Genomic DNA, 25,635 nt, shown 5'->3' with positions numbered 1-25,635 from the left:
GCAACATTTTCCACGCATGCTGATGACGTCTTTCACACGCGCCGCAGTTTATGCGAGTTGTATTGAAACTCGCAAGATCGCAATAAAATCTATGTAGTGTGAAACACCGAACATGCACTTAAATTAAACAAATGGACATTATTTGAGCGACCGTTCTATATTCAATTCTGAATTCAAGGTATGACGGTGACCAAAATGCTAAACTGCTAATTTGAATACCTAGTTGTGCTTGTTTACACACTTTATTTTACAGGCTGCTTATAATGAGGATAAATGAAGATACGCTACTGGAGGGGGAGAAGGTTGTTTTGGTTCCTTACAACGCAGAACATGTTCCCAGGTATTGTTAAGTGTTTCATTATTATTATGTTGGGGTCTCAGTGCATTTTAGCCTCATTTGACTCCTCTTTTCAGGTATCATCAGTGGATGTGCTCTCCTGACCTGCAGAAGCTGACCGCATCAGAGCCGCTGACTCTGGAGCAGGAGTATGACATGCAGACGAGCTGGAGAGAAGATGATGACAGTGAGCATTTTACACCATACCTCTGTATACGTTGTGAGAGTACATTTCCTCACATAAATCAGACATATGGTTAAAATATGCTATTTACATATGTGACATACAAGTTTATTAGGATCCGAAATGTTGTGAAAATGGCCGTTTACATATATATTTATTCCAACCATTGGAATTACAGATATGCACATATACAGTGCTCAGCACAAATGATTACCTCAACCTCACAGATCTAATTTTAAAATAAATATTTTCTATAAGATAATATATTACAACAATATATTTGTGTGTATACTCACTAGCCACTTTATTAGGTACATCTGTAAAACTCCTTAACACACATTTCTAATCAGGCAATCACGTGGCAGCAACTCAGTGTAGACATGGTCAAGACGATCTGCTGAAGTTCAAACCGAGCATCAGAATGGGGAAGAAAGGTGGTTTAAGACACTTTGAACGTGGCCTGGTCTGAGTATTTCAGAAACTGCTGATCTACTGGGATTTTCATGCACAACCATCTATAGGGTTTACAGAGAATGGTCCTAAAAGAAGAGATGATATCTAATGAGTGGCAGTTCTGTGGGCACAAATGGCTTGTTGACGTCAAAGGAAAATGGCCAGACTGGTTCCAGCTGATAGAAAGTCAACTGAAACTCAAATAACCACATGATACAATCGAGGTATGCAGAAGAGCATCTCTGAACACACAACATGTCGAACCTTGCGGCAGATGGGCTACAGCAGCAGAAGACCTAACTAGGTGCCACTCCTGTCAGCTAAAATTAGGAAACTGAGGCTACAATTCGCACAGGCTCACCAAAATTGGACAATAGACAATTGGAAAAACAGACATTCGGATGGTAGGGTCAGAATTTGGCATCAACAGCATGGATCGATCCTGCCTTGTATCAACAGTTCAGGCTGGTGGTGTTATAGTGGGGTATATTTAATAACAATTGAGCATCGTGTCAATGCCACAGCCTACCTGAGTATTGTTGCTGACCATGTCCATCCCTTTATAACCATTTCTGATGCCTACTTCCAGCTGAATAACACATTATGGCATAAAGCGTGAATAATCTCAGACTAGTTTCTTGAACATGACAATTAGTTTACTGTACTCAAATGGCCTCCACAGTCACCCGAACTCAATTCAATAGAGAGAGCACCTTTGGGATGTGGTGGAACGGGAGATTTGCATAATGGATGTGCAGCCGACAAATCTCCAGCGACTGCATGATGCTAGCATGTCAAAATGGCCCAAAATCTCTGGAGAATATTTCCAGTACCTTGTTGAATCTTGGCCACAAAAGATTAAGGCAGTTCTAAAGGCAAACAGGTCCAACCGGGTACTAGTAAGGTATAGCTAATAAAGTGGGCAGTGAGTGTACATTAGATTTGTCAGTACCAACACCAAAACTGGAACAAATCTTACAAGAAAATTTAAGATCCCAGTCCAAAAAGTTATCTTTTATTCCTCAAGATGTTAGGTGACCAAACTCCTATTTTAATAGATGTAACCATTTAATAAAACTGTTTTGTTTAAATGCACCAAAAATTCTTGTCTATGTTCACAGAGAAATTGAAATATTGATATCTATATATATATATAATTTTCAAAAATATAAGTTTAATTCATAATAAAAATGTTAACGGACATCTTTGCAATATTTTTAAATATATTTTGAAGATGTAACATTTTATATATGTGAAATCCAAATATGAACTTGTACGTCATATATGTAAATTGCATATATTTCTAAGTGGCAGATTTCTATATGGGTTGTGCTCTAATATCTAACAAGTTATCATCCAATCAAGCTAACCCGGTCATATTATAATAAACAAACGTATCAAATTTAACAAACAATTTTTAAAATGCATTTATCTATGCTAAATGACTTGAAAAGAATACGGTTTATTTTTGTGATTGCTTAGATATAAAAAAAAAAATCATTTAAATTTGTATTTTGTTTTTGGTGTACATTACAGGACTGTATTAGAACAACAGCTCACTTTACCTTCTGTTTTTGGCATTCGAACAGTATTTACACTAATCTGTTTTTAGTGTATTAATATTTGATTGTTTTTCTCCCACAGAGTGCACTTTCATCATCTTGGATAAACAGAAATGGGCAGATGCGAGTGTCCCGGAGCAGGAGTGCATGGTGGGAGATGTTAACATTTTCCTGACGGACCCCAGCGATCCTTCCCTGGCTGAACTGGAGATTATGATTGCAGGTTATAGAGTTTGCTTTGGATTTTAGTTCATGTATATTAACTGGAGTCTGTCAGTAACGGTTATTAATTGCTTTAGTGCCCTGCTACAGAGGAAAGGGAATTGGCAAAGAAGTAACACGCATGATGATGTGCTATGGTAGGATGAGGCTAATTATTAAAGATTTCTTCATTTTCTCTTTTGTTATTATTATTATTGTTATACTGCGTAGATGTACAGTGTATTTTGTGATTTTCCTTAACAGGCATCCATAAACTTGGAATTCGGAAATTTGAAGTTAAGATTGGTTTGGATAACAAAATCAGCATCGCCATGTTTAAGAAATTCCACTTCAAAGAGGTGAGAATGAATCGATTGCATTGTAAAACTTTCCTTTGATAAAAACAAGCTTGTAAAAGTACATGCATTAAACATTTCAGAGAATTTTCAAGCACTGAAATTTTTTTTACATAGATAGATAAATGATAATATTTTTTAAAGTATTTTAAGCTCATTTAAGGAGCATTTAAAATGGTTAAAATAGTAATATTGCAAAATATTATAATGTACTTTTCTTTTTTAGTATAATTTAGATTTTATTTTATTATATATATATATATATATATATATATATATATATATATATATATATATATATTTTATTTTATTTTTTTGCTATGATGGTTTTTCTAAGATGAATTTATAGCAGGCATTAAACCATTGTTAAAAAAGCTTTTGCTAATATTTTATATAGTAATATTGCATAGTGTAATGTACAATTTATTATTTTATTAAATTTTATTTTTATTTTATATTATTAGATTATTTAAATGTTTTTTTTTTTGCTATGATGGCAAAGATGAATATACAGCAGACATTAAAACATTTTTGACTTAGTCATGCATTTTTCATTATAAGTTGCATTATAAATGCCATTTCTGATATTATAAATAAGTGCAATATTATTTATAGCGTAAAATGGTGTAGTATATACATGTTTCCCAGAGATGGGTTGCAGCTGGAAGGGCATCTGCTGTGTAAAAACATGCTGGATAAGTTGCCGGTTCATTCCGCTGTGGCGACCCCGGATTAACAAAGGGACTAAGCTGAAAAGAAATTGAATGAAAATAAAATGTTTTTAAGAATGTAATCTCTGTATTAAAATGATTTGTGAAGGACAATTTTCCACCAAATTCAAGTGGTGTAATGGATCACAAATCTCACGGTTCAGATAACATTATGGGTTTTTTTTTTTGGTCACAATTTAGACCATTTTTCCGATCAGCCAAAAAGAAGAGACATGTAATTTGCTTTCCATTTATTACAAAAACAGCACTGCAAGAAACCCTTGGTTTAAACAAACAGAACTTACAACCTGTAATAATAAAAAATATAATGTCGAAATAATCAGCTGAATAAAAATAAATTGTAAAATATTCAGTGCTGTGAAAAATTCACTGTTACTACTGTTGCTGATGACACTAAATGTAGAAATCTAACAAAATGTGTACAATAATTTTGTACAATTAATAACAATAAATACAAACATTTTCTTTTGTGCCAGTATTTCTGTGTTATTTGACTGTTTTTTTTTTTTTTTTTTTGCATTTTTCAAACACAGATTGGAAGGATTAATAAAATTATGCAAATCAACATTTATAATTTATGTTGTGTGGATGTTGAGATCCCCAACTTTTAATGATTAATCGTGTGGCTTACAATGAATGCATAAATGCAGGCTAAACAAGTAATCACAGAAAACACCTTTAATAACCCAAGAAACCCACCACATCTCGAATAACCTACCCCAACTTCTTCCATCATCATTATATTTTACAGAAAAGCCTACATGCTTTTATACATGTGATTTGAATGACGCGGGAGGCGATCTCTCTATGATCGTTAGAAATTTAAGATTAATCTACAAGTAAAAAATAAATGTATTAATTTGCGGGTTAAGTGTGTTCCGAACAGCCAGTTGTGATCCGTATGAATCATGGATCAACTGTGATCAGTTACAACTCTTCCACTAAACTACAACCCTTGACTAAAGTACAGGTGATTATAATACAGCTTTAAATCACAGGAATGAATGACATTTTAAAATGTACACAAATAGAAAAAAATTATATTTCAGAAATATCTGACAATTTTTTTTAGGGTGGGGGAAAATAATCAGTACTTTTGTAAAAGTCATAAATAAAAACATTCACACTTTTACCTTTAAATATGTATTCTATATAATATGATTTCTCTTCAGCTCTCCATCAGTGAAGTGTTTCAGGAGGTCACGCTTGGTGTCACTGTGAACGAGGCTTTGCACAAGCACGTGTTTGGAAACATGGACTTCATGCTGCAGAGGGAGTATGGGAAGACCCGCGACAGCAGACAGGCCACATTCACACCATTATCCCTGTGAAGAAACAGCCTCAAAATAGAAATGGTTACAGGTTTGTGGAAGACTGTGACAAGAAGAAAAAAAAAGCCTTATGGTGCATCTCAATATTATATTATTCACACACTGTGTCAAAAAAGGCTGAAAGACCTCTAGCAGGTCACATCTTTTAATTAAAAGCACATTCTTATATGTGTGGAAAATATTTCTGAATCTTTCTAATTCAGACTTAATATGTGATTTCAGCAAATCCATACATGAAATACTGTAGTATTATTGTTGTCGTATTGTGATTTTAACCTCTTAAGGCATGGAAATCAAGAAACCGTACTGTAAACAAAAACAAACTGTTTATATGTTACTGCATGTTGTTTTAAAAAAAGAAGTAAATTATATTTGTCATATTTCGTTGTGTATAGTATAATTGTAGTTCCTTGTGAATATAGACAAGATACTAATTCAACAATGTGTGTTTTGTCAGTTATTTTTGGCATTTGTCATTCAACAAGAAACAAAAAAAATAGTATTGAAAGTAAATTTTTGGGCCATTAATACAAATATTACATTTAATATGTTTGAGGTGAAAATTATTCTCCCTCTGGCGAATTATTTTAAAAATGCAAAATATTTATTAATTTTCTGCATTATTTCCTATTAAAAAAATCTTCTGGTGAATGTCTTGTTTTATTTTGGCTAGAATAAAGCAAAATATATATTTTCTCTACAGAACAAACCATCATTGAGCTGTGGTCACGCTGCACTTTTTTCTTTATAGAATGCGTCGGACCGTAAACGCAAGCTTGTGCAAGTTCAAGCTTGTTGAACTCTGACCTGCGAAATTGCATCACATGATTGCTTGAGACCAATCGAAGATCAAAACATGACCTCTGGGCTGAAATTTAAATCATGGACCAGTCACTTGCCTTATTAAATGTCTAATCATCTTGTTCAATTCCACACCATTTCGCAGCACTGTACAGCAGAATTTTGCACGCGCAAACTGAAGTGTGACCACAGCAGTATGCAATGACTTGCCAAGTTATGCTAATTACCTAGTTAAGCCTTTTAGGCACTTAAGGCTGAATACTAGTATCTTGAAAATATCCAGTAAAATATAATGCACTGTCAAGATAAAAGAAATCAGTTATTAAAATTATTCTGTTTAGAAATGTGTTGAAAAATATTCTTCTCTCTGTTAAGTTCATTTATAAACTAATTTCGAGAGGATCACGTGCTTATGATTGATCATGGCTGGTCCCGCATTAGCTAACGCATGATTCACCAATCGGATGATTCCTAACTCACTATAAATGACCAGAGTTTTTACCTCAGTTATTTCCATCCTGAAGAATCCACCCTTCCACACCTATTCCTCCTCTCTATTTTTGCAGTTTCAGCAAAGCAGCCTGTGGTTAGCACTGTTGTCTCACAGCAAGAACTTCACTTGTTCAAGTCCTTACCATGCCAGTCAACGTTTCTTTGGGAAGATTACATTTTCTCCCCATGCTCAAGCGGGTTTTTCCTGATTTCCTCCCACACTCCAAAGACATGCGACATAGGTGAATTGAACAAACCAATTTGGCACCATAGATGAGCTCTTAATCATCAGTATATCTCTCCATACCAATCCCTAATTTGTCATTAGCCATAAATAAGCAGGGGAGTTCAAGACCTACCTGAGCTCTAACCCCCCTCTTGCCCTGCAAACAGTAGGGAGCCCTGGGTTCGAGGATCTTATGAGCTCAGGGCTCTATCCCAGGACAGTATGCCAAACACGCTCTATAATTAATTATCAGCTAAGTTTAAACTCTTGAAATAAGAGTCAGCTAATAAATCTGACTTCAACTGTATATTACTTTTATAATCTTAATGTTTTTAAGCAGATTGTACCATTGTAAACTTGCCTAGTCAGTTATTGCAGAAATGTATAATCCTTTAAAAATCTATTTAACACATGTAGCACATTAAACAAAAACAAAAATCGATCAACTGTTTTATTATAAGATGTTGTGAAACAGCATTACATAAGACTCCAAAGGTTGCAAACATTATCAACTGTTCCTTAAAGTCCATTTTCCTTTTCTGTTTTAGACACGCAAGCAGGACTTTTCACAGACTGGTCCATAGTTATCAAATGGATCATTATCATATTTAAAAAAGATGCAGCAACGGAAAACACAATTCCATAGGAATTTCTGCATACAGGTCTGTGACTTGGTCCCAAAGCGTCACCTGAGAGGCTCAGAACGGTGGCAGGATGGATAATTTTTTTAGACAGTCTTATGTTCTGAGATCAGACATTTTCTGAATGACTTGCTGCACAACATCCAAACCCTGAGCCCACCTCACCGTCTCCTCAAAGTGAACGTTGAGCGGGATACAGAACGCTTCCTTCCTCAGTTCTGTTAACTGACAAACTGCTACAACGCTTGATACTCCAATGACAACCAGGAGGACGAGTTTGAGGAGAAGAGAGAAGAACAGGGAGCAGATGGAGCGCTTGGCTTTGGGCACAGATTCTGGAGCTGCCTTTTTACCTGTAGTGAAGGAAGTGAAAAACTTTTACTCAAAACATTAACTATGAAACAAAATTTATATTAACATGACAATCTGACATATGCTACCATTTAAAAGGGGTCTTTCAGGTTTTTAAAAATATTCAACAAGGACTCTATAATTAAGTAAAAATAAAGTGACAGTAAAGAAATTTATGAATATGATCTGCACTCATAGGCCTGCCACAATAATCAATATGACGACACATCACCTATTAATTTAACCAATTCTAGCAACATTTAAGCTGATTTTGCAACATTTCTCTTGGAGGTGTCAGTGTCACTATGGTTAAAAACATGAATAGATCTGGTAGCAGATATCGCAGCATCAGTTACTTTTTTACTTTGCACTTTTTTTATTAACATGATTATTTATTTAGGATGTGCGTTTTTTACATTATGATTCTAACGCCAAACTATTCAGTTGTCAAAATTACTATAAATTTAATTTTGTTAAGAATAAAATATGATGTGTTCTTTGGAAGAGTGTACTTGCATTGTGATAATATTATATTGTCATTCTGACATTATGTAATGAGTGGCAAAAAAATGATCCTAAAATGACAATATTGTTTATCCCAATTGAATGTTCTTATTTTAACATTCAATTAGGAATCAACCACAAACAGTGTATAAACAGTGTTGTACTTCTTTTAAACTTGTAAATCGTTCAGATATACATTAATGAACTATTTTCATTGGCAAACAGATAAAAACGAATGCAAACTAAATATTAACTTCTTGTTTGTTGAACTTGTATTAAACTAAATTCACATTCAAGCTCAAATGCTTATGTACCTTGATTTTGTGCCGCTTTCTTTTTCTTCTCTTCTTTCTTCTTTTTCTGTTGTTCTTGAGCAGCAACTGCAGCGACCTGGGCTTGATACTCCTTTCTCTTCCTCTCTTTTTCTTCTGCTTTTTTCTTCTTCTGTGCTTCCTTTTCTCTGGCCTCCTTTTCTCTCTGCTTGGCTTCTTTTTTCTTTTCTTGTTCTTTAAGAGAATTAAACGGTAACCATTGTAAAACCCGAAACATATTTTACTATGCAAAATAAAATACCAAGAAATCCTCACAATTTGTTCTAAATGCAAAATGATGTATGCAAACAGAATTAGCTGTACAATGCAGAATATCATAGCATGACAAATATTGGATAAATAAATTAAAAGTGGTGATATACACCTGATCTAGTTGCTATGTGAACTATAAAAATGCTTAAGTGTGTAAATTTCAAAAGGTTGAATATTAAACTGAAAAAGATTTATGTTTACAGGTCTGTTAGTCTGTTGGAATGTTGCAGATTTGTTTAATACATAAATACTGAAGCACATGTGAAGCATTTGTCATTTTGAATGAGAATGTTTGAGGACATGAACACTTCGTCTCCACAGTTAGCATTTTTCTTCATCTTTAGAGTTAGCATTTTTTATACGACTATTGTCTTATGATGCACACAAAAATCCAAGCGTCTAAAGGTTTGTTTTGTCATGAAGAAACAGACAAAAATGTAATACTATTGTACCAAAAAACACACACGCTTCTCTAAACACTGTTTTAAGAAACAATTACAAATAATACTTTATTTTGACTGTAGCATAAATATAATGGAATTCGTGAGGGTTTCTAAAAGATTTAATAAAATTGCATTTGGGCCCTAATAAAGAGGGGAAAACTAAAAAAAATTTTCAAAACTAAGTTTTTGCACTCCATACCTCTCTCTTTCAGTAATCGACGTTCTAGTTCCTTTTCTGCTTCTTCCTGCAGTACCTTCATGTGCTGGAGAACCTGAACATAGACAAAAAACTTGTTCATTTGTGACTGTTGCATAACTTTGATTTCATAGTAAACTAGCTTAGTTTAACTGTACTGTAACAGCATTCACCCTGGATGCACACTGTCTGCACTGCTTCTCATCCAAGCAATCGCCTGCTGCCTTGGCCAGTGTTGGCTCCAAGGGGTTATCCTTCAGATCCAGCCATTTCAGACTCTACAACAAAGTCTTCAATTACCATCAATACAACAGCAATCAGCAAATTCTTTCAGAGCGTGTTTACAGACATGAGAATCCTGATCCTACCTTGAGCTGTGAGAAGCCGATAGGAAGCATTTTTAGTTTGTTGTTGTACAAATCAAGATGCTGGAGATTAACAAGTTGTCCGATTTCTTCTGGTAAGCAGACGAGCTGGTTCTTGTTCAGGTCAATTTTGATAAGGTGAGTCAAGCTACAGAATTCAGGCTGGTGAAGTAAGAAAAACAGTACAAAATCATTAAATACAGCTAATAGTAAACCAAACTAGGTTTTGCTTTTTTATTTGTAGTTACTTACAGTCAATGTAATTAAATTATTACAGGACAGATCCAAAAAGGTTGCCTTCGGAAAGGCGGCCTGCACAGAAATTGACATTGTAAGTTTCATGTTCTCTTTTGACATACTTAGCATATGAATAAATATACAGTAGTACTGTTACAGGTGCAGTAGGTGATTGTCTTAAGAAACATTTTTGTTGTGCTTGTTGAAAGTCTCTTCACATTCCAATAGTATATGTATTTTTATACTCTGGATAAGGCATAAGACTAAAAAATGTTCAATAACTAAAAATTTGTTGGGCCGACAATTCCCATAACTCTGATAAGTAAGTAGCTCAAACTGTCAGTCAATAAATGTCGATTTGTACATCTGCACAGCAGCCAGTGTCCTGGAAAATTTATCTCCAACTTGTTTCTACTCACCTGCCAGGAAGTTTCTAGTATATAGCAGGTTCAGGTGTGTTTAATTAGGGTTGGAGCTAAACTCTCCAGGACAGCGGCCCTCCAGGACTGAGTTTGGACACCCCTGGATAAGACACTAAACACTTGTCTAAACACTAGTCAGTTTTTCTAAACACTAGTCAGTTTTGAAATGTAATCTTTTTTTTCCTGTGTCTAATTTTATTTATTTTTTTAATCACCCAAAATACACTTTTAAGTCTTCCTTTTCACCCACTTTATCTATTTGTGTGTAGATTTTAATTGCAATATATATTTTAAATGCCTGCACTAATACACAAATCTCCACTTCAACAACACTTACTGTAAATGCATCAAACTTCACCTTTTTATTCATATTCCTTAGATTTTTACTAAAGAATGCTTAAACATAGTATGCCCGCGTATATACATATACACATTTTATTCTGTTAAAAAAAAATTATATATATATAAATTTGTTCAGTGATAACTTGTGACATGATCCCAATATTGTTTCCCATGGTACTTTAAATATTCAGTCTGAAAAAAACATGCAAGTATGACTTCAAAACAACATCAGTACAATTTATATGACTGTGAACATTGTTGTACTCTGATAGTCATTGGCTGCTCATATGATTTCATTATTTAGAATTTGCAAAGTATACTTTTCTGAAATTATATTATTAAGGAGAACGTCCGAATGTGTGAATATAAAACCAACTTTACCTCAATCAGATTCACAAGTTCTCTGAGTAAAAATTCAACAGACTCCAATGTGTATCAAAATAATAAGTAATAAAAAAACTCATCAAATGTTCACATATTTGAATATAACATGTTATCAAATTTGTAATACATCAGTTTTTTGCTATTCCTAATGTAATCAGTCAACTGGACCATTATGGTGATAACTGCGAGTCTTGCCTCATTGAGAAAACTAAGAACTTTCTTTAAACATGTGTAAGCAAAATAAAAAAAACAATCCTGATAACGATAAAGTGAACAAAAACTGTGGACACACACACAAACAAACACTCACCAACTCCTTGACTGGCACTTCTGTTAAATTGCTGAGACTCAAATCCAGCTCGTTGCCATCAATTTTGTCTTTAATGTTTTCAATTTTGCCTTTATTCATGTTGATAAGCTGTTCCTCACTGAACATGAAGTTAAAGAAAAGCGCATTATCAGTAAACAAATTTAACACATCATGATGAAAGCAAGTTTGCAGCTCTAACGTTACTGCTTGAATAAAGTATGTGAATATTCGTTGATAAAGTTGACTCAAAACCACAACACAAAGCGTTTATCTGACTAGCTGCTAAGAATAAAAGTTTGTTACCTTGTTACAGATGGTATGAAACAGTTGAGACCCACTGCAGAGCTGTACGTGTAACTGAATACAGTGAGTTCACAGATTTCGCATCGCAATGGATGAAAATCCACGTCATTGCTTGCGCGTGTGCTCAGAGACGCAGCTGACAGCGTGTCACTCTATGCGAGCGCCGCTCTTTGCGCCATCTGCCGGTCGGAGGTCTGCGCTGAACATTTTTTTATTATTTACTTGCCTTTCAAAATCCTAAAGATTTAAGCCAAACTCAGTTCCAGTGTAATTTTTCACAGACTGTCTGAGAAATGTCCAATAATCACTTCAATTCAATTCATCTTTATTTCTATAGCGCTTTTACCAGTGACTGGCTTTTACAATGTAGTTTGTGTCAAAGCAGCTTTACATAGAAGATTACAGTGAAATGAAACAGTGTCAGTCCAGTTCTCACAGTTTAAGTTCAGTTCAGATTAGTTCAGTTCAGTGTGGTTTAATATTCAATACTGAGAGTCTAAACACTGGAGAGCAAATCCATCGATAGGCTTCGCAGCTCTAAAAGTCCCAAATCATGCAAGCCAGAGGCGACAGCGGCACGGAAAAAAATGCACCAATTGGCTAAAGTGAAGAGAAACCAGGCTCAGTTAGGCACAACCATTTCTCCTATGGCCAAACACCTTGTGCAGAGCTGCAGTCTGGGTGCCGGAGGCAGGGGAACGCTGGACCTCAGCGAAGACTCTGCTGTCCCTGGAGTCTAACAGGAATCAGACGCATGCCTCTCCTCCATGATCACCACAGCAGCTGCTCAGGATACAGCCTGGTCCAGGATTGCAGAAGCCTTGGGATCATCTCTTCACAGGTCTTGGATCGCATCAGTGGCACTGCATAGTCTTTGGGGGCCTTGGGATGAGTATCCCCAGGTGGAAATGGAGATTATAGAGAATAATTAGCGTAGTTGCTGTTCATAGTGTATTTAAATGAGATGCAGAAACATGCGTGGAGCACATTTATGTAACATATTGCTCAGTGATGAACTGAGTGTATGCTTTACTAAAAAAGTATTTAATCTTGTTTTGAATTGGGAGAGTGTATTCGAGTCTCTGACCTTATCAGGAAGGCTATTCCAGAGTTTAGGATGAGAAGGCTCAACCTCCTTTACTCGACTTTGCTATTAGGTACTACCAAAAGCCCTGAGTTTTGAGATCTTAAAGAGCGGGTAGAATTGTGGCGGGTTGGATTGTAAAAGTCATCTTTTAAAATCAATACAAAACTAAAAGGCAGCCAGTGTAAGAAGGATAAAATTGGATATACAACGAATCAAATACTAAGCCATAAAATAAAATAAAAAAATCATAATGCATAAATTAACTTAACAAAAATAATCAACATACAGTGCGAAGCTTAACTTTATAACTTTATAAAAGGGTTAAATAAAACCCTATTCATTAAACAAATCATACAGTTTTTTAGCCTTCTCACAGTTAATTATTTTTAAAGTCTCTGTATAGGAGGCGAATTCCTTTTTTTAAAGACAAAATTTAGCATTTATGATTTATTCATTCATTTTCTTTTCGACTTAGTCCCTTAATCTGGGGTCGCCACAGCAGAATTAACTGACAACTTATCCAGTACATGTTTTACGCAGCCGATGCCCTTCCAGCCGCAACCCATCACTGGCAAACATCCATACTTTTACATTCATACACATGCACTACAGACAATTCAGCTTACCCAATTCACCTGTGCCACGTCTTTGGACTGTGGGGGAAACTCACACGAACACGGGGAGAACATACAAACTCTACATAGAAATGCCAACTGACCCAGCCGAGGCTCGAACCAGCAACCTTCCTGCTGTGAGGCAAAGGTGCTACCCACTGCGCCACCACGTTGCCATTTATGATTTATGAAAGTCAAAATTTTGCATTTATTATTTTTTTAATAAGTGCATGAATGACATATACAGAACAATGCCAGGGGTGTGCATAAAAAAAAAACTTAAGCATATTCTCTGCAATATAAATGTAGCTGTCTTTCCAAAAAAAGCACACATGGTATAAAGACACTTAACCAAATGAGACAATGAATCCAAATAATTATCCAATTAATGCACACCATAGTACACATTTTTTTTAAACCACTAAGAGTGTGCATTATTTGTACGGTGCGACAGCTTGAGTTTAGAACTTTTTAGAGTTTGTTTGATGAACATTACAGAAGGTGAAAAAAGTAAATCTAAACCTCCTTGATACGACTACATAAATACAGGACATGTTAGTGTTTCTTCCTTCGCTTTCTAAAGTCATATGTCACATAATGAACATTCATAGGCAAAGAAAGGTTTGTTTTAAAGCTCATTTATTCAACCTTTATGAAATTTCAGATTTTTATATATTTGTCTGTACAGTATATGCTAAATACATTAAATATTACAGTAAATAATACTGTACATAACATTGTAAATACACATGGTGAGAAGCAGTAGGGATTGGTTGCCACACTTTCCTTTTTTTAAATATTTTCTTGTTTTCGATTTAGCTATTGAGGCAGGTAAAATTGTATTTTTATTTTTATTCTTTTGGTAACATTATTTAATTTCATTTGTGGTTCAGTTAGGAGACATTTTGTTTATTATTTTCTGTGGGTCCTCTCAGAGGTATAGGGTTCGTTTTATTATTTTTTGAAAAAGAGAGATTAACAAACTAATATATTAATAAACAGCTTCACAAAAACACTTATATTTGCTCTGCTGTGCCTTTTATGTTGCTTCCTTGATGCTCAGGGTTGTAACCACATCCAAACATGTTCATAAAAACAAGCATATGATGAAATTACCTTAAATCTGAGAGAATCTGAAATACAGTTTATGCTGCAGCTCTTTCTAGTATAACAGTGCTTTCAACATGAACACAAAATGCCTGTAATATTGTTATGTAGCTAATGTAACATATGGGATATTACATCACTCAAATTCCCACTCTTGAATGATGATATAGAGAAACACAGAAACAGAGATGAGATAAACCACAAAGAAACCCCTGTTAAACCATGTGACCAGTCTTAACCAGTGATTCTGTTCAGTTTTGCCCTCTAAAGAATGGGGGACAAGAGAATGTTTGATAGTCTGAAGCTCTTCCAAGATCCGCTGCAATAGGTGCAACTCATTCACCTTTTCTTTAAGCATTTCCTGAGACTCCACTTTACTGCAAAAGATGCCATCGTTGATGTCTCCTTTGCATATAGCTAAAAAAAAAAGATTTATATATATATATATATATATATATATATATATATATATATATATATATATATATATATATATATATATATATATATATATATATATATATATATATATATATATATATATGTATATATATATATATATATGTATATATATATATTGTATGACTGTAAAGATAGTAAAAAAAGTTTTGAATTCCAAGATATAATAAAAACAAATAAAAATATAATAAAATAATAATATAATATAACCAAACTAGGTTATAACTAATATGACCAAAGGCACCTCTCTAACGAAGATATGTACCCAATTTGAAATTGTTATCACAAAAATTGAGGTTTGTATGAATTTTTGTTTAGCCATCAAGTGACACTCAAATCAGTGTCATTTCACTTGACAATTTGTCATTTGTCAGTCTTAAAAAATATATATTTGATAACAAAATATTATAGTTTATTTTGTAATATGAAACTTGACACTGCCCTATAGGGGGAGGATATTGTTTAATATTTTAAAATACTGTTTCCATGGTACCACAATGTCCAATTTCAAAACAGTTTTCTCAGGATGAATTTAGAATTCAAATAATATCTAATTTAGCATGATTACTAACATACGTAATAAGAAAAAAAAGTGTCCTGCTAGCGAGTTGCTAACAGCTAAAACAGCTAATGCTCTGACAAATGTGCTTACCTGTTTCAGAGTTGTGATCTTCAGGACTCTGAACCGCCTTAGTGTCTTGTTCAGAGATCAAATGTAATAAATATACCTCCAAAATTGTCTCAAGAAGACTCAACAACATGAAGCAGAAGATGGAAATGACATACGCAGCTGCACAGAGCAAAAAAAAGATAAGTTTACTTGAACATATAAAGACAACTTATCAACCAAGACCCTGAGTTCTTACCTATCAGAGGGCATTAGTGGGATTTGGAGGGCAGGATGTCATTAAGAACGAGCAAAAGTACAGACATCGCTAACAGCACGGTCACTTTGAAGGACAGCTTTTCCGGTCTATCTGGTATGAAAAATGAAGCCAGGTCCAAAATGAGGAAAATCAATACGGGCAGCTGGAAATTGATGAAGTGCATGAGAGGCATCCGTCTGATTGAAATCTTAAAAGGACAGACAAATACATTAAGTGAAACATAAGGCTGTACCACTTATAAGAAATATGACAAACAAATACTGAATTTTCATGATGAGCTATTTAAAGGTCCATTTGTACTAAGAATGATTGTTAAAATAAGAGAAGTGATGGCTATATTAGCATTAACACCAATGTGAACAAGGTTCTATGTTTTATAAGCATGTTTTGACTTCTGTTGCTTCAAATCCTTAAATAGAAATGATAATTTGCTCACCCTTAACTGATTCCAATAGTTTTAAGAATATCGACAATCACTGAAAAAACAATGGAAGTTAATGACTTTTAACATTCTCTCAAAAATGTAATAGGTTTTAAAAAGGTGGTTAAATAGAGTACATTTTCATTTTGTGGGGAAGCTCTTTAAAACAGGATGGATTCTGATTGGTGGTCAAATGTTAATAGCACTTATCATTTAATAAATGATTGCGATTACATCATTTCTCTGTGCCATTATAGTGCTATTATAGTTGTGGTGTGAACCAAAATGAACCCTGAGGTGAGTCTTTACCGTGTACTTTAATGTTTGAAATGACTGGCCCTCATAAAGCATGTTTTGGTTGGACACGGATATGTTGAGGAGCTCCCATTCTCCTTGTGTTAATAATAGGTCTCGAGCCATTTGTGTTGCTTTAGTTGAATTGGAGGCAGGAACCAGCTTAATTTCTTTATCTGTTGAACAAAAGAAAAGCGAATTAAGAGTGACAGTGAACAGATTTGTTTATTGGGTAACACTTTACAATAAGGTTCATTAGTTAATGCATTTACTAACATGAACTAATCGTGAACAACACTTGTACAGCATTTATTAATCATAATTGAACATTTACTAATGCATTATTAACATCCAAGTCCATGCTTGTTAACATTAGTTAATGCACCATGAGTTAACATGATATAACAATGAACAACTGTATTTTCATTAACTAACGTTAACTAACATGAACAAATACAGTAGTAGATGTATTGTTCAATGTTTGTTCATGTTAGTAAATGCATTAATTAACATTAACTAATGAACCTTATTGTAAAGTGTGACCGTTTATTGTTGTTTCTTTTTCCTCTTTTACCATGCAGCAACCTTTAAAACAAAAAAAAACTACTGTAAATCTATTAGACATCCAAACATAGATGTCTTGACTAAAACAAGGATAAAAGTTTGTTGTCATTGAAAATCTAATAGATAATTCTAACAATAGAGGGCGGCACGTGGCCCGGTGGTTAGCACTGTCGCCTCACAGCAAGAATGTCTCTGGTTCAAGTCCCGGCTGGGCCAATTGGCATTTCTGTGTGGAGTTTGCATGTTCTCCTTGTGTTCACGTGGGTTTCCTCTGGGTGCTCCGGTTTTCTCCACAGTCCAAAGACATGTGGTACAGGTGAATTAGGTAAACAAAATTGGCCGTAGTGTGTGTGTGAATGTGTGTGTGAATGTTTCCCAGAGATGGGTTGCGGCTGGAAGGCAATCCGCTGCGTAGAAGCTTGCTGGATGGGTTGGCGGTTCGTTCCGCTGTGGCGACCCCGGATTAATGAAGGGACTAAGCCGACATAAATGAATAAACTGAACTACCTGAGGACATGGGCGCTTTATGCAGAAAACCTTTTGGAAGCATTAAAAGTGTCCAAGATGTCCAAAACTCTTTACACGCAAAGACCCAGAGACTTTTTATAGACTGCATATCACTGATGAGAAAAGGAAGGATGATGACTGAAATTGTCAAACAGCCTTAAACGATCACAAAAAAGGAACAAATGAAGAATGGAAGGAAGGCCCAAATGAAGGAAGGACCAAATGAAGGAAGGACCAAACAAGGAATGGAAGAAAGGACCAAACTAATAAAGGAAGGACCAAATGAATGAAGGATTCAAGGAAAGACTGAACAAAATAAGGAAGGAAGGAACAAATAAATGAATAAATAAATGAACAAAGGACCAAATGAAGGACGAAACAAAATAATAAACGAAACCATTAAAGGGAGGAACAAAGGAAAGAACAAAGGAATGAATGAATGAAGGAAGGAACTAACAAATGAATGATTGAAGGAAGAAACTAACGAATGAATGAAGGACAGAACGAACATACAACAGAAGGAAGGAAGCAAGGAAATAAGGAAGAAAGGAAGGAACAAACATAGGAAGATCACTAAATAAATACACTACAGAATGTTTACACCCGCATCAAGTGAACGCATCAACTATTCACAGCATAATACTCACTACTCTTGAGTACTTTTAAAAGGGATACTTTTTACTTGAGTAAGATTTTTCAGTACTCTTTCCACCACTGAGTGTGTGAGCGCGTGCATATGTACGTGTGACTGTTTATGTGAGGGTGTATGGGTGTTTCCCAGTATTGGGTTGTGACTGGAAGGGCATCCACTGCTTAACATAAGTGCCGGATAAGTTGCCGGTTCATTCCGCTGTGGTGACCCCTGATAAATAAAGGACTAACCTGAAGAAAAATGAATGAATTAATGAACAAAAGTCTACACTGTAAAAAAGACGTTGTTGTCTTAATTTTTAAAGCTGAATTAAATTAACTTTATGAGTGTTAAAACAGCTTGCATAACTTAAAAAATTAAGTTGGAACATGATTAACTTTTAATAATCTTTAATAAGTTACAATGACCTAAAAACATATGTTGTCAGGACTAACTGATCAATTCATTTTTAAAAGTGTAACAATAGTACAAAAACAAACTAGGCAATAAATAAACAGATTAGACAGACTTTATATTGTTTTTTAATATTTTTACATTTTTGATGCCAAATTTAGCCTTGTTTTAGCCAAGATGTTTGAATGTTAATTACATGTCTTTTAAAGACAAAATAGCATAGTGGGATACATAAGAGCATATTTATTTTGTTTTTCCTGTATGTTGTTGGTTTAAAATAAAAGACATTGACTTATGTTTTATAGATCAGCAAAAATAATAGTTTCAGATAAAATCTAGTGGAATGTTCTGCTAGGAAAATAAATAAAATTAGCAACAAATTGACATTTCTGGAGCGAATAATACATTTAAGTTATATTTATAAGCATATGAATACTGTTCAGTCAAAGAAAATGCTTTAAAATTTTAAGAATATGCACAATAAAACATATCAAAAATGTTTTATACAAAAATATATACATAAAGGGATCCCTTAGGGTTAAATTGTGTTGTTTAAGTGTTCCATTTATTTTTAAAGAGCAGTATATACAGAATTTAAATGATGTAAACAATATATACTCAGTTTTAACTATTTTTTCATTTATATAATATATTCTATTAATATAAATATAAACGACAAGGTGGAGTAAGCAGTGAAAACAGAAGTTGAAGTCTTGAAACCTTTTACAACCCTTTCATATTAACCCTTTAATATGTCTTGTTGTACCTGTTGTTTTTCAGATGTTCCTGCATACTTAGTAAACTAAATAAAGCCTTTGTCCACCCTGTCATCTTGTTTTCCACCGTCATGTTCAGTTTTTACGAAAATAAACAAATTATTTATAACCTCAGCAAAACATATTGTGTGATTTTTAATTAGCCAGTACAGGCCAGTTAATATTTTTTGAAAGTTTGACAAAGTATTTTAGATCTTGGGTTTTATTTAGCAAAGAATGTGCAGCGATTGCATATTTTATAGGGAAATAAATGTTTCATCCATTATTTCATTATTGTAAATAGACATTTTCCATAAGGGCTGGTAAAGGGACACATTGCCTTTCTGAAAAGATACAATTTACTCTCACACTGCAATGAAAACATACTTATACTACTTTGATTTTGTCCATGACAGGGTTGACACAATTTGAGGTTTGTTTACTTTTTGTCTGCTTGCAGTTTATTTATAAAAAGGGCCGGAGCTCGACCAACATTAATTTCCTACAGCCTAAAGTCTAATTATTGCAACAGCTGTGTGTTTAATAAAAAAAAAACTTTTTTATTTTATTCTGACGTCTCAAAGGCACTTTATAGTGATAATGACCCATATGTTTGTGTGTGTGTGTGTGTGTGTGTGTGTGTGTGTGTGTGTGTGTGTGTGTGTGTGTGTGTGTGTATATATCTGTTATTTACACACACCTAAAGAGTGAAGGGACCAAAATCTCAATATTAATATCAGTATGCTGTTTATTTTAATATTCGAGTCAAAGCAAAGAAATGATCACTATTATTTGGTGCTCTACGAGAGGCTGAAATATCAATATTAATATCAATACCAGAATTTTGATGTTAATACTTGTAATAAATTCAATGATGTGATTTTTTTTATAAGACACAGAAGCTTTTTATTTTGTTTAAAACGAGATCAAATAAATACTGTACGGTGAATAAAACAACACCTTCAGAAAGACTATGGATCAAACAGATCGTAGATCACACAAAGGAAACCTTAAGAAATATTTACCTTTAAAGTTTCCACTTACCGGAGTGATTCACTGAAAACACTGTGATGTGGCAGGTTTGAGTATCAAAAGGAAATTTATGCACATTCAATGCACATGTGCTGATGATTTTATGGTCATCCTCCATTGTCACATTCCCATCATAAGTAATAGTCAAATACGGGTTCGGTAGTCCTTCTTCCTTCTCTATGCTGTGTAAAAATTATATGATAAACATTTTCTTTGGCAGGTAAAATGTGTTGAATATCAAAAAAAATCTATCCATACTCATCATATATTTCTAATATGTAAATTGTGTTTGTAATTCTGTTAATAAACAAGGTATTGTTTTCTCAAGAATTCTCATTTCTTTATACTTACGCCTCTAAAATGAAGAGGTCTGGTACCCAAAGCATCTCTTTTGGTAAAACCACATTTGTAATGCCACAAAAGTCCTTAGGATCCCAAAGGATTAGGTCATTGTTCCAGCGCTGAGCATGCAAAAATAAATATACACATTTAAAGCTAGAGCACATGATCCATGATGTGTACATTTTTGTAACAAAAATATACAGCTATATAAAAAAAAGGAGAAAAATGTAAGATTTCTCTTAATTTACTAATTTTATTGGGTATAATTTTAAATAAAATGTACATTTTATTGTATTTTATAAAGGTCTGAAAAAATTCTTCTTTTAAATTTCAAATAAACATATGGTCATTTTCATATATTTATTATTATTTTTTTTTTGTTGTTGTTGTTGTTGTTGAAAATGATAATTACAGAAAATGGGCCAGATTTTAAAATGTCTTCATTTGTTAAAAAACAGGATTATTCCACCAAATATTCTTCTAAAGTGTCACCTCTTTTTTTAATCAATTTTATACATATATTATTATATATTATGTATAATATTTTATCAATAGCAAAATCCTCAAGATGACAGCATTATTTTAGATTTAGATGACATCAATATATAGTAGTTTACAGAATTAAACAAACCTTTTACGTAAACATAACTATAAACATTGATAAATAAACAGAGGAAGTTAGAGAAATAATAAGGTTTAAATTTTGACTAATTTATGTTAAACACTTACCGCAGTCATCCATAAAAAAGGGACAAAGATTTGAGATTTTTCAATCTGCAAAACAGCAAATTATTACTCAAAAAAAATCAAGAAATAAAGATCTGATTATTTGTTTGCAGTCATATATACCACAGAGAGGATGCAGAAGAGGTGAATGTCAAAATACACAATGGTGGGCTTAGTCCAGTCCAGTGGAGGACGACAAGTTGTGAACTTCTCATTGCCTCTGGTAAGATTCAAATAATCCAGAACATCCTGCTTACTGCATACTTGTTTAGACAACACTCCATCTACAAGATAGAAAAAGGTGTAAAACAACCATATGATAACTTTAATGATTAAAATTAGCCCTGCAAACGACAAAGTTGCCATTTTGCACTAAATAAAGAATGAAAGCTTCACTCACCTATTAATAAAAGCAGACAGAAAACAGAGGCAGAAACAAGACTCATGTTTAGTGTGCGATCAGCAATGGTCAGTAGACGACTGATAACTGGCTTTTATGTAACAGTGCAGGAAGGAAATAAATGGGATAGAGAAAATTGCAGTCCCCTGAGCAGTGTAAAACTTCTTCATGGGCTAATGAAGGTCGTATTTCCTCATAATTGAGACATTTGTGCTGGTGGAGAAAATGTTTGATTGTGCTGAGTGGATGATGGCAAGATATACTGCCATATACTGTATACAAAACAGTGTGTAGAGAAAGCATTCACTGAGCTTCACTTTTACAACATTATTCCAAAATGGATTCAATATTTTCTTTAGAATCTTACAAACTATATCCTATAATGACAATGTAAAAAAAGTTTGTTTGAAATCTTTGCAAATTCATTATTTAAAAATGGCATTTTGTCGTCGCCATTAGCCTAGTGGTTAAGTATGTGGACATATAGAGCCATGGTGCTCCTGGCAACTTGAGTTCGATTCCCGGCTCAGGGGCCTTTGCTGACCCTATCCCCCTCTCTGCTAACAATGCCTTACTGTCTGTAACCTCAACTGTCCTATCTCAATTAAAGGTGAAAAACCCCTAATAAAACTATAAATAAAAAAGTCTGCATTTTGCTCAGAGTACTTTGATAATTCTTTTGTTGAAGCAAGAGTTTTTGTTTTATTTTTAGAAAGTTTCTCCAATTATTCTTTGTAGTGCCTCTAAAGCTCTAAAAGGTTGGATGGGGACCATTAGTTCACAGCAATTGTCAAATCTTTCCAGAGATGTTCAATTGGGTTTAGCTCTGGGCTCTGGCTGGGACACACAAGGACATTCACGGAGTTGTCTTGACGCTTCTTTTTTATCTTGACTGTATGCTTAGAGTCATTGTAAGATCCCGTTGGAAGATCGTACATTGCACAAATCTGAGTATATGAAGAGAAAGTTCCTGTGGCTAAAAAACATCCCCACAGCATGATATACTGCTTCACTGTGCTTCACTATAGACATGCTGGTATTGGCCTTGAGATAAGAGGTGCTAGGTTTCCAAAGAGATTAATCTTTGTTTTATCAGATTAGTGAATTTTGTTTCTCCTAATCTGAGAGCCTTCTGGTGCCTTTGGCAAACTCCAGGCAAACCATAACGGAGATATGCCATTCTGCATACTTGCCTGATTGGTTGAGTGCAGCAGAGATGGTTGTTCTTCTGGAAGGTTCTCCTCTTTCCAGTAGAACATCTATAGAGAAATGTTAAAAACTCCTTCAGAGTGACCATCTGGTTTGTATTCACTTTGGTCAGGTGGACTGCTCTATAGAATGATAAATTCCACCATTTCCAGATGCCGGAGGCCACGGTGCTCATTGAGAGATTTTTTTTCAGTACCTTGCCTTGATACAGTCCTCCATCTGAAGACTACAGGTAACTCATTAGCCGCGTTTCAACTATCGTGCCTAAAGCGAGTGAGCCAGGGCGAGCCAAGGCCAGTCGCGTTTCCACTGTCACTTCCGGAGCCTAATCGGGCCAAATCGGGGCTTTCTTGGGGCCAGCGGCCGGCCTTTTTCAAAGAAGGCCAACTGGGGCTTCTGGGCAGAGTGAAAGTAGAGGCGGACACAGTTTTTCGATCGCACACGAGTATGCGCAAAACAAATAAATAAATAAGGGGAAGAAAACATCTAGCCTTATAGGCTGGGGTCTTTTTGCTTATAATCGCCCTCATGTTTCCCTTTTAAATGTAAGGCTGTTGCATTAAATAATAAAGTTTTAATTTATAAGTGACTTTTCTTTGCTGCGTCCTCTTTGATGTTTTAAAAACGCATAATAATCTTTACACCATATTAAAGACACAGCAGACAGTAAAGGTTTTAGAGAGTTTTTGTCAAGTTTAAAAGGCGTATTTGTGTGCGTTTAGATGCCTGTATGTGTGTGTGTGTGTGTGTGTGTGAGACCGGGGAAAAGTGCGCTTCCTTCACAGCTGTGTTGATGCTGCCCGGCTTTTTTCATTTTGTTATTTATTTTGGAGATAATACACTATATGAATACAACAGAAAGACATGAAACTTTACAAATTTTGTGTCCACTTTTGTGGGCTTAAAACAATAGCCTAAGCTATATTGAAATAATTTAAGTATTTACAAATATTGGATATAATAAAATCTCATAAAATAAATAAACCAATATAAAACTAACAAAAGCTAAACCAATTTAGGCACATACAATAGCCTACAAAAATCAAACCGTTTTAAAGCCATATTAAGCTTTCATTTTACAAAGGCCAATCTGAAAAAAAGGTTTTAGATATTTTCTAAAAACATCAAACACAGAAGAAGGTTTGAAATATTTTTTTTGGGGGGGGTGAAAAGCAGAAACCTTTTTTCCTGTAGGCTATCTTTTTTCTTAAATACATGAAGAGCTTTATTAGTGGATAGCTGCTGAGCCCAACGAAATATATGCTATATTTTATGACTTGCTCTTATGTGCTGAAATACTGAACACTTTCATTAACTTATAATAAGCAACATCTTTAAATAAAGGGGAATCACATATTAAGTGTCATATAGCCTATAGGGAAAAATTCTGGTTTCATTTCTCTGCGGAGCATTTGGGCTGAATGTTTGACGCGTCTATCTAAACGAGGATGTTATAAATTACATTTTCTTTTTTCTTTTTATTTTTCTGTCTTTATTAACAGAGAATTTCTGAGGTTTTATATTATGGATTGGTGTGCTTACTGCGCTCGGTCCCTCCGTTAGTGGCGAGACCACTCGATCTACAATGCCTTTGTAAATTGCCACCGTTACACAGTCGGTTGGCGAGTAAATGAATATGATGAATGAGAACACACAGGCCTATGTGTATAGACATAGGCTATCATGTACTGCTGTACAGTAACGTGTCATTTGTTTGATTCGGTTGTCTTTATTTGAATGGTTTCGCGATGGTGCCCTTTGTCTGCCCGATGTTGTGATTCGGGGGACGTTCTGGGGGCGGGGTTTGCGTGACGCGCTGCAAGCTAATAGCCCGACAGTGAAAACGAGACATGATTTCAGCCTCACTGCTCAACGTCCCGGGCGATTTGCCCGGCCCAGCCCAATTAAATCCCTGGCTCGCACTGGCCCGACAGTGGAAATGCAGCTACTGGGCCTCATTGCTTGCATGCACTGTTGACATGCACTATAACTGTAGGACTAGACAGGTGTGTGACTACCAATGCATACCATTGGTAAGAGCTCATTTCTATTCCCTAATCTCTCATAAGGGTTTACTCTCCAGAGTGTAAGCTTTAAAGGCATTTGGACATAGGGATAAGACCTTCTGAATGTAATGCAACACCAAACAGCTTGCAATACACCAAGGATCATGGAGGATCATCTTAAATTGAATAAGTTCACAGTACTCATATAGATTTGTTTTTTAACTTAACTTTAACGGTTTGGGTTTGAGTTCTCTTCATTTATTGGGTGTTGTTGTGGTCAAATTGCTTCGTTTATTCAAATGACTTAAGTTCACAGTACTTGTTAGGATTTTCTTTTTTTTTTTTTTATTAAATGGGTTGTTGCTATCGGTTTCCTCAATTGGTTTGAGTTACCTTAACTTTTTGGGTTTTACAGTGTAGAGTT

The 25,635-nt window shown here is 34.6% G+C and overlaps 3 protein-coding genes across 3 annotated transcripts; 1 reads left to right on the top strand and 2 right to left on the bottom strand.

Moving 5' to 3' along the window:
• Window positions 1–8: 8 nt before the first annotated feature.
• Window positions 9–5,804, top strand: nat9 (N-acetyltransferase 9). The gene is made up of 7 exons (NM_001328002.1): window positions 9–178; window positions 254–340; window positions 415–524; window positions 2,619–2,759; window positions 2,836–2,895; window positions 3,002–3,096; window positions 4,997–5,804. Exons 2-7 carry the CDS (start codon window positions 264–266, stop codon window positions 5,153–5,155), a joined length of 642 nt encoding a protein of 213 aa, NP_001314931.1. The 5' UTR covers window positions 9–178; window positions 254–263; the 3' UTR covers window positions 5,156–5,804.
• Window positions 5,805–7,111: 1,307 nt separating this feature from the next.
• On the bottom strand, window positions 7,112–11,828 carry lrrc59 (leucine rich repeat containing 59). Its single transcript, NM_212932.1, is given in 8 exon segments — window positions 7,112–7,668; window positions 8,485–8,676; window positions 9,397–9,469; window positions 9,567–9,671; window positions 9,762–9,920; window positions 10,011–10,070; window positions 11,454–11,571; window positions 11,757–11,828. Coding segments are annotated over 7 exon segments (945 nt in total). The 5' UTR covers window positions 11,553–11,571; window positions 11,757–11,828; the 3' UTR covers window positions 7,112–7,411.
• Window positions 11,829–14,087: 2,259 nt separating this feature from the next.
• On the bottom strand, window positions 14,088–22,057 carry LOC137490453 (5-hydroxytryptamine receptor 3A). Its single transcript, XM_073918597.1, has 10 exons — window positions 21,997–22,057; window positions 21,720–21,880; window positions 21,600–21,644; window positions 20,880–20,989; window positions 20,541–20,710; window positions 16,641–16,801; window positions 16,347–16,386; window positions 15,890–16,097; window positions 15,676–15,813; window positions 14,088–14,981 (listed from the first exon to the last, which is right to left on the bottom strand). Exons 1-7 carry the CDS (start codon window positions 22,040–22,042, stop codon window positions 16,384–16,386), a joined length of 696 nt encoding a protein of 231 aa, XP_073774698.1. The 5' UTR covers window positions 22,043–22,057; the 3' UTR covers window positions 14,088–14,981; window positions 15,676–15,813; window positions 15,890–16,097; window positions 16,347–16,383.
• Window positions 22,058–25,635: the final 3,578 nt, after the last annotated feature.

The sequence above is a fragment of the Danio rerio genome, chromosome 12, assembly GCF_049306965.1.
Source record: "Danio rerio strain Tuebingen ecotype United States chromosome 12, GRCz12tu, whole genome shotgun sequence".
NCBI classification, from domain to species: Eukaryota; Metazoa; Chordata; class Actinopteri; order Cypriniformes; family Danionidae; genus Danio; species Danio rerio.
The sequence above is the reverse complement of the archived record's forward strand: the minus strand, read 5'-3'. Positions and strand labels throughout refer to the sequence as shown.